Source organism: Hyla sarda, chromosome 4 (assembly GCF_029499605.1).
Source record: "Hyla sarda isolate aHylSar1 chromosome 4, aHylSar1.hap1, whole genome shotgun sequence".
Taxonomy (NCBI): domain Eukaryota; kingdom Metazoa; phylum Chordata; class Amphibia; order Anura; family Hylidae; genus Hyla; species Hyla sarda.
Genome location: NC_079192.1, coordinates 124549282 through 124563682, shown reverse-complemented (window position 1 = coordinate 124563682; position 14401 = coordinate 124549282). Strand labels below are relative to the sequence as shown.

Sequence of the window (14401 nt, the reverse complement as noted above, 5' to 3'; positions counted from 1 at the left end):
CTCATCTACCACGGGGAGGCTGCAAGTTTGCACGGGGAAAACACAGAGCAGGGGGGAGGGGAGAGAGGACATACTGCACTGCACGGGGAGGATTTCTGTGTGTGAAGGAGGACAGACTGGGGCACGGGGTGGGTTGTCTTAGCAGCAGCCCCCGGATACTAAAATCAGCTGGGGGCCGCCGCCCCCTCCATACACCCTGAGCGCCGGTGTGAGGTGCAGACTTGCATCGGCTCCTGCACCTCACACCGGCATTAAAGAAAAATAAGAGGGAAGTCGCTCCGGCCCTGCTAGCCCGATACAGGGCTAAATCTATGAACAATTCACCTGCCCGGCGCCGGGCGTCGGGCGATAGGATTTCCACATCCCTGAGGTGACTATGAATGAGCACCGGCAACTAGTGTATATACGTACAGGCAAATGCTCTGAGGATTAAAGTGCCATGTGCTAAGAGTCATAGATAATACTATAACGTACAAAAAGCCAAAGTTTAAAGTGCGTTGAAATGATACCCACAAAGGACCTGGTGGTCGGTAGTACAATGCAGGGGCCGGGATGATGCCACTTCGTCATCCCGGCCCCTGCATTGTACTACCTACCACCTGGGAAACAATGTCCTTTATTTCACAACACAGAGGTACAAACAGACATAGTGGACGCTGGTAACGCGTTTTGGCTCCTTACAGAGACTTAGTCATACCATGGTATGACTAAGGCTCTGTAAAGTGCCGAAACGCGTTACCAGCGTCCACTATGTCTGTTTTTACCTCGGTGTTGTGAAATAAAGGACAAATCTTTTAACGGGAGCAGCGCTGGACATTGTTTCTTGTTGCGCAATTACATATTGGTGTAGTCCACACCAGTCCGGGGCTGCAGTGAACAGGAGGGGAGCTGAATACCTGCACACAGTTTCTATACCTACCACCTGGTTACATCTCCCGGATCATGTCATAAAGGAGGCATCTACTTAGGTCTCAGTATGATTAAACTTGGGCTTGTAGGTTTTCATTTTCACAGGTTCTCATCCACCATTTTCCCGGTCGTTTTCATTTTGCCCTTTATTGTAAGTTATAGGTGATTATGCCTGGGCATGGCAGGTATTTGGTTACTCTTCAGTTGAGCTTGCCACAGGTAAGTTTGACAAACGTGTTTTACACGTTAGTTAGGAGGACTACGTGCTCTGCTCCTGTTGGCAGGTGGTTCTTGGAGTAGGTGCAAAACTCAAGGCTTCATGGCTACAGAGGCTAGCTTAATGGTCACAGTTTGGGTTGATGCTACTTGTGTTGTCATGTAAGTTATTTTTGCTGGCTATGGAATGAGATGTTTTATGCTTTCAATATTGGTATGGTATTAGAAGTATGTACGTAAAGTAAGAAAATTAAGTATTTTCAAACAGGACATAAATGGTGTTCAGTTGTAGTGCTCTCAGTTATATGCTGCCACGATAAATATGCTACATGCTTGTTTCAGTTAATAATGCTCCTCTTACTACTCAGTGTTTTGTTAAGCATGTTCGCTTGTTGGGTGCAGCAGTAGCTGATTCTAGACATAAGGCTCCGAATCAATGCTTTAGGAATTGGGACGGTGTAATTCCTTTTGCATGTTCCTGTTCCTCATATTGAGTTGTTCTAGACATAAGGCTCCGAATCACTGCTTTAGGAATTGGGACGGTGTAATTCCTTTTGCATGTTCCTGTTCCTCATATTGAGTTGTCAGATATTGGTACTGTAATTGAGTTCATATTAACAAGGTTTTAGTTATTCTAATTGTGTTGACTTTTTGCCCTCTATAGGCGTGCCCTCACAATACAGTTTTGGCACACCACTGACCGTTAGGTTAGATGGCTAAAACAATAGATAAGTATGTCAGGGTTATTGAGCCCCGACTACAAGTGTTAAGCCTGCAGGGTTGTATTTGTGAGCGGGGCGTTGATCCTTATTTAACCTCCCCATTGTTCTGCAATCCGGGCGTCATTGCCTGTGCAGGCCCTCCCAATCCTCTCTTAATTATTTATATTTCTTTATAGGGTATGCCCTCTATAGGCGTGCCCTCACACCACAGACCGTTTGGTTAGGTGGCTAGAACAATAGGTAAGCATGTTAAGGTTATTGAGCCCCAACCACAAATGTTGTCATGGAACCTGGTATTAGGATCTGTAGAATATAACAGCAGTAATTACTAGGTATTATCTTGCTTCATAACAAGGTTTTATATAAATAGAGCTTAATTTCCAAGATCTCGGCAAGCTGTTAGTAAATGGAAACCTTTATTACATTATTTAGAATAAACCTGTGTGTAAAGTATGCATTCAAGAGTATGTCTTTCTGTTGACTGCATCTATATGAATGAATCTATATCTGTATTAGGTGAAACTAGTCTTAAGTTAGATAAGGAGGTAAACTGTAGGACCTTACAGGGTTTCCCAGGTAATATACAGTGAGGGCCTATTCTTAACATAGGTCACTACTGTGTGATCGGTGGAAATCAGACCCCGGAAACCACCAAACAGCAGAACAATGCCACATGTTCACATGTGCACTGTACTTTTAGGCCGGTTTCACGCTACAGAAATTCCAAGCGGATTTCCGTTTTAAAGTTCTGCTCAGAAATTTGGGTGCAGCAGAGTCCCATTACTGGCAATGGGATTCTGCTGCACAGTGCACACTTCTGCGTTTTCGAGGTGGACTTTCTGCCTGGAAAATCCTCTTGAAAAATTCAGCCAGAACATTGAATTTGTTGAATGTTCTAGCGCATCTTTGCTCCACAGACATTGCCACCTATGGCGCTGCATGACCTTGGAATCTCTGGCCGAAGTGTGAATCCGGCCTTGCTCTTCATTCAGGCTCATCGACTTTCCTGTATGTGTAGTTGTGCCTGGCATGGCAGCCAAGCCAAGGTCAGTAGAATGAGGCACATTGAGGCCTGTGCCCCCCCCCCCCCCCCCCCCCCCACGATTGTTTTCTTTATTTATATTTATTATTTTTTATTAAGCAGTACAAGGCATACATATTTGCATAAAATATTGTTGGCATATCATAGTAATATTTGCTAAAATTGGAATACCTGTTCATGCTAATTATTTGGATGTATCTACTAATAGAAAAGAGACATTAAAGTGTGATTTTTGAAAAAAAGAAATACAAGGTTTAGAACTTCTGCTGTTACTCCTGCTCTAATGTGAGGGTTTTGAATAGCAAACATGTCTTTAATATACATATGTTGTTAAACAGGTCAACAGCAAACCTACCACCCATGACAACATTCGATACAAGTTTACTAGAAGAGACTGACAACCTTGAGGAAGAGGAACTTCAGCTAAATGATCTGACTATAGAGAATGTTCAGCATACGTATGTATGGGTGGGTTTTTGTAGATGTGTCTGGGTTTGAGCCAAAATGTGTAGAGCTGTAGCTAAATGTTTCTTTGTTTTTGCGTGTAAGAAAATGCTAAATATGTCCTTATAATGTTGCACTTAGTGTTGTTATTCTGGAATTTCTGGATACAGAAATTCCACAGTCAGGTTATATCTGCCCAGTCTACATACCAAAGAGAGCAAGATTTAGTGATGTAAATTCTCTTAAAACAGTGTCATAATACAGTTGTGCAAAACATGCTATGTAAAATTCATAATAAGTAGCAATTGACAAAATAAAATGCTCCTCTGGCATATGGGAATGTTAGCAATGCAATGATTTACCTCTTTTTATTAGCTCTCAGTGTTAGAAATCCTCTCGGGGAGGGGGGGGGAGGGGATGTGTCCCTCCTTGTGGTGGTGGGAGGTGATTGGTGTGTCTGCTCATGCAGCCTTGTTCACAAGTCATCTCTTGTCCATGGCTCATAGACAAGCCTGATGCTGCTGGACTGGTTAGTGTCCCAGTAGGTATGGATACCCCTAGTGGTGGGATTTTCAGGAGCCGTTTTCTTTATTAAATATTCAGAATTTCTTAAACATCCATAGTACAAAAGGTCTTTAATTTTCATCAACAACAACATATAATAAAGTTTTTGGATGTGACTGCCCATTTAAAACTTGTAGGAACCTTAAATTACAATGTAACTGTTCAGCTCTCTGTGTCATATTCCTATGAGAAACAACCAGTGTACTGCTTGTCTCGTACAACAGCATTTCAGTTTCACCCAGTTGGTTGCAGCCTATTATACCATACCTCACTTTTTTTGTATGCAAAAGAACAATGACAAGCAGAATATGTATGTATGTTTGCATTTTTTATAGGCTGACATCAGTTGAAGAGGAACTAGCAGTAGTCACAGAAACAGTTTATTCTAAACAAGAAGCATTAAAACAGATACAAACTGAAACTGCTAATGAAGAAAGAAGTAAAGTAGATCAGTAAGAAACTTAAGAATCTTATGTTATGCAAAATCATGTAATTTCCAAGGCTTATCTGTTTTTCGCAAACATTTTCTTTATTTATATAAAATTATAAAAGGATAGATGGATTGGTAGATGCATCTATCCTTTTGCAGAATATGACTGTAGGATCAGACTATACAGAATTCATATAATGTCACCATAGACATGCTTAGTCTACTTTGGAGCTGGAGAAGCAAAACGATCAGGAATATTTAAATGAACTTGATGGTTCATTCAGGGATGGTAACAGGAAGTTAGAGTCACAGTTATAATAAGACTTGGATATTAGATCAATAGTGGATATAACATTCTGAATGTGTATATTATATTATCTAGGAGTGCCTGATAATAAGAGGAATGGGAATATGATGTAAAGTAGGTCAGAAAAGACAGTTGTAGGTATTAGAATTCATAAAAGACAGCAGTTTATTATAATAGTATGATCAAATGAATTATAAGTTTTAAAAAAGCAAACTACAGGGCCCTGAGGTACAAAGATAGAAAAATAAATAAATAAACATATATCTACATACATATATACACTCTTAAAAATGAGAAAATCTACAAAAGAAATAAATTTAGTGTCGACTACAAAATGCAGAACAATTGCAACTAGTGTATACAAAATAATTATACAGACATCAGATGCCCTGTAAAGCAGTGCACACCTAAAGAAAGTATTATTATTTAGCCAATCTTTATTATCCAAATAACACAACATGACACAACACAAAAATGCTCAAAATAGAGCATCATCCTAAAGAACAAGAGGGGGCAACTAGGCACACCCTAGAGTGGCACATGTAAATCAAAAAGGGGAAGAGTGACACAATCCATGTAGATCCCTTGCCACAAACAGCACCTGCACTACAAAAAGGGCAGTAAAAGTAGATCCAAAACTTCAGCTTCCTAAATCTTGGGTCCCAAGCAGCGGAAATAATTGCAGGATTTATGACCTGTTCTTCTGATAGAATATCAGTCGATCTGCTGTGCAGCTTGTTCGTTGCAGTGGCTTGGAAGCTCCTCATGGCCGAAGATTCAAAAGAAGCACGCCCACTGGACCACAATAACTTGACAAATGAAGGCATTGAACATAGAGATGGATATTCTTGCCCACTCATGAACACAGTGGCACATTCAAAAGCCTTAAGCACCAAAGCTCCTCAAGAACACTCCATTGTTCTGGTTTTAGGTCCCAATATTGTTTGCCCTTTTGGGTAGCTGGTAGGTCTGACAGGGTTGCAGTAACCGGCCACCTTTGTTCAAGGAGCCTGTCAACCATATAGTAAGTGCTGTTCCATATGGTGCTGACATCTTGAAGAAGCTTATGTTCAAATGGACCTATCTGCTTCTGCTTCAACTTGCTGCTGGCTAGTTAACTTTTTTTTAAAAGGGTTCAACTAGTCCTCTAGCAGCACTGACAGCTCTTTCAATACCTGTATTCTTCAAAGCAGCATTAATAACCAGCTGCAAAGTGTGGTAAGGGCAGCCAACACTGGACCATCAGCAGCCACCATATTTGCAGCATTGTCATGCACAAGAGCAGTTATTTATTTTTAGCTAAAATGTCAAATTTGACATAAACCCTGCAGTCTCTAACAACCGCACCACTGAACTCTGGAGGAGGTTATTATAGTAGATCTAATAGGGACATAAAAAACAACAGCATATTAACAAACTTATCCACTACTGACTCCCACACCACTCACCACAGCCCTTCCTCACCTTGCAGTCTTTCTCAGGATTCCGTCTTCTCACAACCGCACCACTGGTGGTTAATAAATAGACCTAAATAGGGACAGAAAGAACAACAGCAGATTAAAAAAGGCACTTTGAGAACTGGAGGCATATAGAGGGAAAGTTATCAAAACCTGTCCAGAGAAAAAGTTGATGAGTTGCCCATAGCAACCAATCAGATCGCTTCTTTCATTTTCCAGAGGCCTTCTAAAAAATGAAAGCAGCAATCTGATTGGTTGATATGGACAACTCAGTAACTTTACCTTTTGACAGGTTTTGATAAATCATAGAGTTTATTGCACATTCAATCACGTTATAAACTACTACTACTACTACTACTACTACTATCCTTCCCCTGACTACTGTACTACTGTGTCACTATGATGAGTAGAGTGCACATTCTATCTCCAAAAAGTACTACTACTGCTTTCACTTTTCCACCTACAGACCCATATGAGTTTTTTGCACCACCACTTTTAATTTAGAAGGACATGAATCATTTCACCGCAAAATCTACAGCAAAAACCAAAATAATTATTTGTGGGTCAAAATTGAAAAAACAAACAAAACAAAACGCCATTTTGTACATTTTAGGGGCTTCTGTTTCTAAGCAGTGCACTTTTCTTTAATAATGACATGTTATCTTTATTCTGTAGGTCCATACGATTACAATGATACAAAATTTATATAGGTTTTATTTTGTTTTACTTCTTTTAAAAATTATCTTTTTGTAAGATAATTAGTATGTTTAAAATTGTCCTCTTGTGACCCCTATTAACTCTCTTAATTTTTAAATATGGGGCTATATGAGGGCTAATTTTTTGTGCCGTAGTCATTAGTTTTGGTACCATTTTGTTTTGATGGGACTTTTTGATCTCTTTTTGGCGATACCACATATGTTTATGTTCATTTTGTTTAAATTTTTTTTAATGGAAATTGGGGGGTGATTCTCACTTTTAGTAGGGAAAGTTAATTCACATTTATTAACTTTTTTTTTTTTAATACACTTTTTACACTTGCACTTTTTTCACAATTTTTTAGTCCCCATAGGGGACTATTGCAGTCTTCTAATTGCATATACTGTTTAATTCTATTCCATAGAGCAACATTGATCAGTGTTATTGGTACTCCATTGCTCCAGTCTGCTATGGCGGACTGGAGCATTGGAGGGCCGATCAGACGAGGAGGAGGCAGTTGAAGGGGTAAGGGATAAGATGTCTGATCGCATGTGTCCCGCCGCTGGGACCCCGGGGATCGTCGTACAGCACCCGACATTCTGGGTCAGGTGCTGCTTCAGTCTTGGAAACGCTGGCTTTCTGAGATGGAGACGTCACGCCACGCCCCCTTGGGACATTACACCACACCCCCCTCCATTCATGTCTATGGGAAGGGGCGTGACCAGCAGCGGGACCCCTATTATCAGACATCTTATCCCCTATCCTTTGGATAGGGGATAAGATGTCTAAGGCCGGAATACCCCTTTAAGGGCCCTCCCGCCATCCTCTCAGCTGATCGGGACTTTCACCGCGATGGTCAGATCAGCACCGTGGAGCAGCCAGGATTTGTTTTTTAACAGTTTAGACGCTGCAATAAACTTTGTGGCATTTAAAGGGTTAATGCCAGGCATCACTGTGATCACATTAACCATCCCGCTATGATGCGCATTCAGCTCCTGAGACACCCTGCGTCCTTAAGGAGTTAACATTAACCTTACCGTTAAGTACTGTACTGAGTACTGAACTCTTTACTAATAGGCCTTCCTTTCTCCAAACTCTCTCCTCTCCAGTCCATCCTTAATGCCGCAGCCAGACTCATCTTCCTCTCCAGCCGCTACACAGATGCCTCCTCCCTGTGCCAGTCACTACACTGGTTACCAATTCAGTCCAGAATACAGTACAAAATCCTCAGTCCCACACACAAAGCTCTCCACAGTGCTGCACCTCCCTACATCTCCTCTCTCATCTCTGTCTACCATCCTACATGTTCTCTCCCATCTGCTAATGACCTCACACTAACATCTTCTATAATCCGAACTTCTCACTCCCGTCTCCAAGACTTCACTCGTGCTGCACCGGTTCTCTGGAATGCTATCCCTCAATCCCTCAGACTCAACAACAACATCCATAGTTTCAAACGTGGCCTAAAAACACATCTCTTCAGACAGGCCTATAACATTCTCTAATTGGCCTCAACATATTCTCAACATATCCCCACACCTATTGTTTGAATAGTTATTGTGTAATATTATGTCTGATACTTGTCTTTGTTTGTACCCCATAATTGTAAGCGCTGCGGAATCTGTAGGCACTATATAAATAAATAAAATATAAATAAATAAAATAAATTTAAGTATAAAGGGCAACAGTTGACAGCACAGCAGTGAAGAGCACAGAGGGATGGGTCCTGTAAGGAGATCTGATCTTATCTAGGTACCCCTGGTACCGAACTTCGGTGGTTAGCTTGATTTAAGTCTTTATCTGGATCCAGGAGAATGAATCTACCAGAAATAACACGTAACAACAGTTTGTCTGGTCAAATTCACTCTAGTTTATTCAGTAGTCCGTAAGCACATAATATAGGGGGGGGGGGGGTTGCACCCCTCCTTCCGTCACTCAAATATTTGGTATCATCTCTAGCCTATAATATTAGGTATACGGAGGTTTCTGAGGGAATTCATGGGAGAGACAGATGATCGAGAAAGCCATAACACATGTAAGAATAGGAAGTCCTAATATGGTTAATTAACCTTCGCAGCTACATTCCGAGCAAAGAGATAACATTAAATGCTGACAGGATAAAGACACTGTGTGATGGATACATACAATACAGTAACCCCTTCAATCCCCTCTTAGAACCTTATATTATTTTATACTATACGGTTCTCCTTTTTTTAACTTCCTTTCTCTGTAGAGTTTTAGGTATTGCATGTATCCACTGGGTGTAGTGTCTTCATTAGCCAATGAGGGCGAGGCCTGGTAAAATGTGGCCGTGGCATTGGCGACTCCCTTTTCTAGCAACCTCCTAATACATGGTATCACACATAGAGAAAATGCAGCAATAACTATAATGATTACAAAAATTATAATAGCTAATTGTGTTAATGCATGTTTCCAGTTAGTAAACCATCCAAAATATTGATCCCAGGGATCTGTAATACCTGAGTTCTTTTTTAGTTCGGCAGACAGGTCCTCTAACTTTTGTATTGCAATAGTTACTTTACCATTGGGACCAGTGTTGTTAGGTATGAAGGTGCAGCATGATGTAGGATCCACAAGCACTTTGCACACCCCACCTTTTTCTGCCAGAATCATATCTAAGACCATTCTGTTCTGAAATGTCATAATGGAATCAGCTTGGAGCTGCTCTGCAACACCTCGTAACGCATCCTTGTGTAGTTTACAAACCTTTGTTGATTATAGTAAATGTAATTAATCCAGTCTACATTTTTGTTCACAGTGATTATAGAAAGGATAGATTCAAAGCCCGCAGCGACTTGACTCCTGGCTTTGAACTCATCAGGGACCCCTCTTGGGACCCCTATTGTGTCTATGTATACATGTGGATCGAAGCTACCTGCAGGTGTTGACCTCTTTATTCTTTTTGTGGCAGAGTTTACGTGTTCTCCCCCTTCTGTGAATATGTGAATGTTCATAATGGCTTTAGCTAGAGCACACTCTCCTTTCCACTTGCCCTCTAGCTTGAACCTTATTCTACCATCGCCACAGATCCAGTAAATGTCACCTATTGAAAAAACTTGGTTCTGAGTGAGTGACACTTCTACAGAGCTATAACTAGCACAATATCTCTTTGTAAAGTTCTTTCTATTGACAACTTCCTTTTCTCCCCTATAGCATGTGTAATTCCCTGGGTATATGTGTATACCTGCCCCTGAGTGTGGGGTCTCTGTTAGCAAAGGGTATTTCATTTTCCAGGTTCCGCAATCAGTGTCATTATTAGAAATATTCTTGAAAAGATTTAAAAAACATTTTTCTATATTTGAGGGAAGCGTGAATGGCACCGTACCCAAATGTGGTTTCACAGTCCCGCAAATATAACAATTACTTTTATTGATGGAAGCTGCTGTGTATTTCATCCATTCTACCCAAAGATTGGCATCTGAGACTCCTGTTTCCATTGCTAAAGTGTCCTCATATGTTGAATCAGATACCGCTCTTTTATTCTTGAAAGCCATGGTGTGGGGTATTAGAGGATTCTGCTGCTTGTAATTTTGCTTATAGCTCTCCGTGTCACTACATGTCAGAAAAGTCAATGAGATTGTTATCAGTATGATTTGGGGTGTCATTCTTGTCAATTAACTGCCAGAACTCATGGAGACTTTCGCTTAGTTGGGGGTCAGGGCTGTCTGCCCCCGTTTGTACCCCTTCTTCGCCTAGTTGGGGGTCAGGGCTGTCTGCCTCCATTAGTACCTCTCTTTTCTTTAACAGCTTGATCCTTGTGGCGTGGATCCAGGTGGGTGACTGCTCTGTGAGGACTGCTGTTCTGGTGATGGCCTCGGTGGGTTGTCCGTAGATGAAGCTCCCCGGCTTCTTTCCCTTCTGGAGGGCCTTGACAATCACCTGGTCTCCTACCCGGAATGGGTGAGTTGGTTCCTGTGGAAAAGAGGGAGATTTACAAGCAACTTTTTCTTCAGTTTTACTGAGGACCTTGATCAGATTAATAACACACTCATCTCTGATCAGGTCCAAATCCCCTTCCTGTATCACTAGGGGGCGCTGTGCCCGGGGTGTAGGGAAGGGCCTACCCATTAGAATTTCAAATGGTGACAACCCTAGCTTCTTATTAGGTGTCATTCTGATCTCTGCAAGTATTATGGGCAGGATTTGTTTCCATTTTTCAAATGTTATCTTTCACTGTTCTGTTCATCCGTTCCACGACCCCTGAACTCTCTGGGTGATATGGAATATGGAATTTCCACTCCACCTGTAACAGTCTTACTATGTCCTTGTTGAGCTTTGAGGTAAAGGCCGGCCCACAGTCTGATTCAATGACCAGAGGACGGCCCCACCTTGGGACTATCTGTTGGGTCAGGATTTTGGCTGTAGTTTTAGCATCCTCTGATTTTGTAGGAAAGACTTCTGGCCATCTGGAGAACATGTCCACTATCACTAATGCATATTCCTGTTTTCCTTTTGTTTTAGGTATATGCGTGTAATCCACCTGCAAGTGAGTGAATGGTGTAGTGGGGTGTTGGTGAGGAATCATCAATGGGTTGTTAGGATTGTTTCTCAAACATGTGATGCATCTGTGTATGTAGTCTGTGACTAACTGCTGGGCATCAGTGATGTGGAAACATCAGTAGAGAGACTCAAGGTTGTGAAGGGAAAAGCATGTGAAGCAGCGTGAGGAATGTAGGATTAGCAGAGCTGAAACTGTATAAAAATGTGCAATGAAGACAGATGCGTTGTGTTTTGGTATGCACGGCTTCCCCTCTTTGCAGATCAATCCTGTTTTTGGATTTTTCTGCAAAATTGGATAGCACCAATCTTTGTTCTGACATGTGCTGTGTATGTAAACCTTTAAGTAAGCCTACAACATCATGTGTGGTGTGCAGGAAGGTCAAGTGTCCCAGGGTAATAGGAGTTGTCAGTTCTACCATCATTGCACAGGCTGCAAGGGAACGCAGACATGCCGGCATCCCCTGTACAGAGGTGGGCATCACCTTTGAGAAAAATGCACAAGGACGTAACTTGCCTCCATGTTCTTGTGTCAGTAACCCCGCCATGGTTTTACAATTTTGGTGTGCAAACATGTGAAAAGGCATTTTATAGTCAGGGAGGCCAAGCCCCGGGCTCGACATGAGCGAACATTTCAAGTAATCAAATGCATCATACATTCCAGAAGACCATTTTACCAAAACTGGACTCTGTTCCAGAGTGGCTTGCCTCGGAACATTGTCATAGTAGGAGCAATCAGGGATCCATTGTCTACAGTAGTTTATCATACCAAGGAAGGAAAGCATTTCTTTCCTGGTGTGCGGGGTGACCAGGCCCGCAATAGACTTGACCCTTTCTGTGCTGATTCTCCTTTCTCCCTTCGTGAGGACAAACCCTAAATATTTCACCTGCGTTTTACACCATTGCATTTTCTTAAGTGCCACTTTGTGACCGCATCCTGATAACCATTGTAACAGTGATAAACCATCCTGAATGCTGGCCTCCGCTGACATGCTACATAACAACAAATCATCGACATATTGCAGCAGCACAGAACCTTGGGAGGGGTACCATGGTTTTAATGTGGCTTGGAGGACTATGCTGTACACAACAGGTGAATCAGCATATCCCTGGGGCATTCTGCACCAGGTCAGTTGACGTCCGTCAAAGGAAAAAGCAAAAAGTGGTCTGGTCGCCTTATCAACTGGGATAGAAAAGAAAGCATTCTTCAGATCTACCGCACTGAAATAGACAGCGTCTGCAGGAATGGCAGAAAGAAGTGAATTGACATCTGGGACAATAGGAGCAATAGGCACAATGATGTTGTTTATTGCCCTCAAATCCTGTACAAAGCGGGTAGTACCATCTGCCTTTGTCACTGGATTGACGGGCGTGCTGTAGGGTGAAATCACCTCTTCCAGGATTCCTTTTTAAGGAATTCTTCTATCATTGTCCTAAGTCCATCAAGTTTTTCTCTTGAAAGGGAGTATTGTTTCTGATATACAGGTGTACTGCCTTCCCTTTAGGGTAGCTTTGTATGGTGTGCAATCAATGAGCCCTGTGTCATAGTCCCCATTTGCCCACAGTGATGGGTCTATGTCCCCTAGCTCTGGGTGTTCCTGTATGTTTGTAAAAATCAGTGGAGTTACAATGGGCAAAGCATCAGAGTATATACTGATACCGTTGTTTTCAACTGTGAGCTGCAATCCCAGCTTTACAAACAGATCTCTCCCAAGAAGACTCACGGGGCACTCAGGTATAATGCTGAAAGTGTGATCTGTAATGTATTCCCTGTCAATGGTCTCTAGATCTATGGGCTTTTTATAAGATGCTGTCCTGCTGTTAGAAAAGGGGCAAACATTTTAACTTCTTCACTTGCTTCTTGTTTATCAGACATACTGCGGTTCTGGACCCCCCCACTAGTAACTCCTTGAGCACCAGCGTCCTTATCTCTTCCTGCAGCTCCCCTCCCTCCTGCTAAAGGTTGTGGCTGGGGAGCTCTCCTAGTTATGACTGCTGTGACTGCATCTTCTTCATCTGGAGTCAACACTGGGTACTGAGGCACTACTGGAGGGGGTCTGTTATACGGTGAAGGGGGTGGTGGTGGAAATTTCTGGTCTCTCCCTTTCAAACTTATTTCCCGTTCTATCTCATGAAGGGACCTATCATCTTTGGGACAGCTGTGGTTCTTATTCCTTTTCTTATTACCTGCATAATACCAATGGGGGGCTATTTCTAGCCACTGTTCCCCTCCCTTGGACATATAATCCATGTCCCAGGAAGGGTTCGCATCGAAATGCGGCCAGGCTGCCTTATCACCCAGACATAGTCCTTTGACCATATCCATATGATACACACTATTGTCACCGTCTCTGGGGAATGGATCTGCAGCATCCATTACCTCAGTCCAGCCTGCTAAATCGTCTACCCATGGATTGATCAGGTAATAGTTTATTTGGACTAACACGGGTTACATAACATTTGCAAGTTTCCCCTGGCTCTGGTTTAGGGTACTTAGTTTTAGAGCCTTTTGCTATCATGTTAGTATGTTTGGTTTTGGAGTGTGATCATACAATCACTGTCAGGACTGCCTGTACTGAACCGCAAAGGTTCCGACAATTCCTGTCAGCGGACTCGTGTCTTAATATTTGCTCACTCTCCCAAAACCCCTATCGACTAGTTCTGTTTTGAGCCACCACTTGCGTTCACCGGTCTCTGGGTCAACAGATTCTCTCCTAGCCAGAGGGGTGGGGCGTCTTGCTGCTCTCCACAACGCATGCAATTTTACACAGTCAATGATGTTAGTACAAAAAAAATCACAGTGAGATTTGACCGTACACTTACCACCCGGTCAATGTCTCACACAAACAAATGATCTAATCATTTCTAAAATTTCTTATTATTACAAACTACATATATATAAGAGTTAAATCAAGCTTGTAACCTTCTGTTCCCCGAACAGCTTCTTTTAGTTTTAAGTGCACTTATCTCTGACTAAGGTGATATGGGGCTCCCGGAGCACCTCTTATAATCACCAATGACTCCCTGAGCCTTTGTCTATTGTGTCCCTGACACTCTGTGCCCCAGACACAGCAACCCCCCGAAGTTTCTAAGTAA

General features: G+C 42.2%; 1 protein-coding gene and 1 long non-coding RNA gene across 4 annotated transcripts in view; one reads left to right on the top strand and one right to left on the bottom strand.

Annotated features, from left to right (window-relative positions):
• Positions 1-14401, top strand: part of FES (FES proto-oncogene, tyrosine kinase) — a 186668-nt gene that overhangs the window by 113577 nt on the left and 58690 nt on the right. For 2 of the 3 annotated variants that reach the window (XM_056572037.1, XM_056572039.1), the window contains 2 exons: positions 3228-3347; positions 4233-4349. In XM_056572037.1, coding sequence (XP_056428012.1) covers positions 3228-3347; positions 4233-4349 — 237 coding nt within the window. The remainder of the gene's footprint in view (positions 1-3227; positions 3348-4232; positions 4350-14401) is intronic. The other variant, XM_056572038.1, reaches the window with a different exon arrangement.
• Positions 5323-8114, bottom strand: LOC130368414 (uncharacterized). The gene is made up of 3 exons (XR_008892452.1): positions 7825-8114; positions 6099-6161; positions 5323-6014 (listed from the first exon to the last, which is right to left on the bottom strand). It is a non-coding gene; the product is annotated as an uncharacterized LOC130368414 (long non-coding RNA).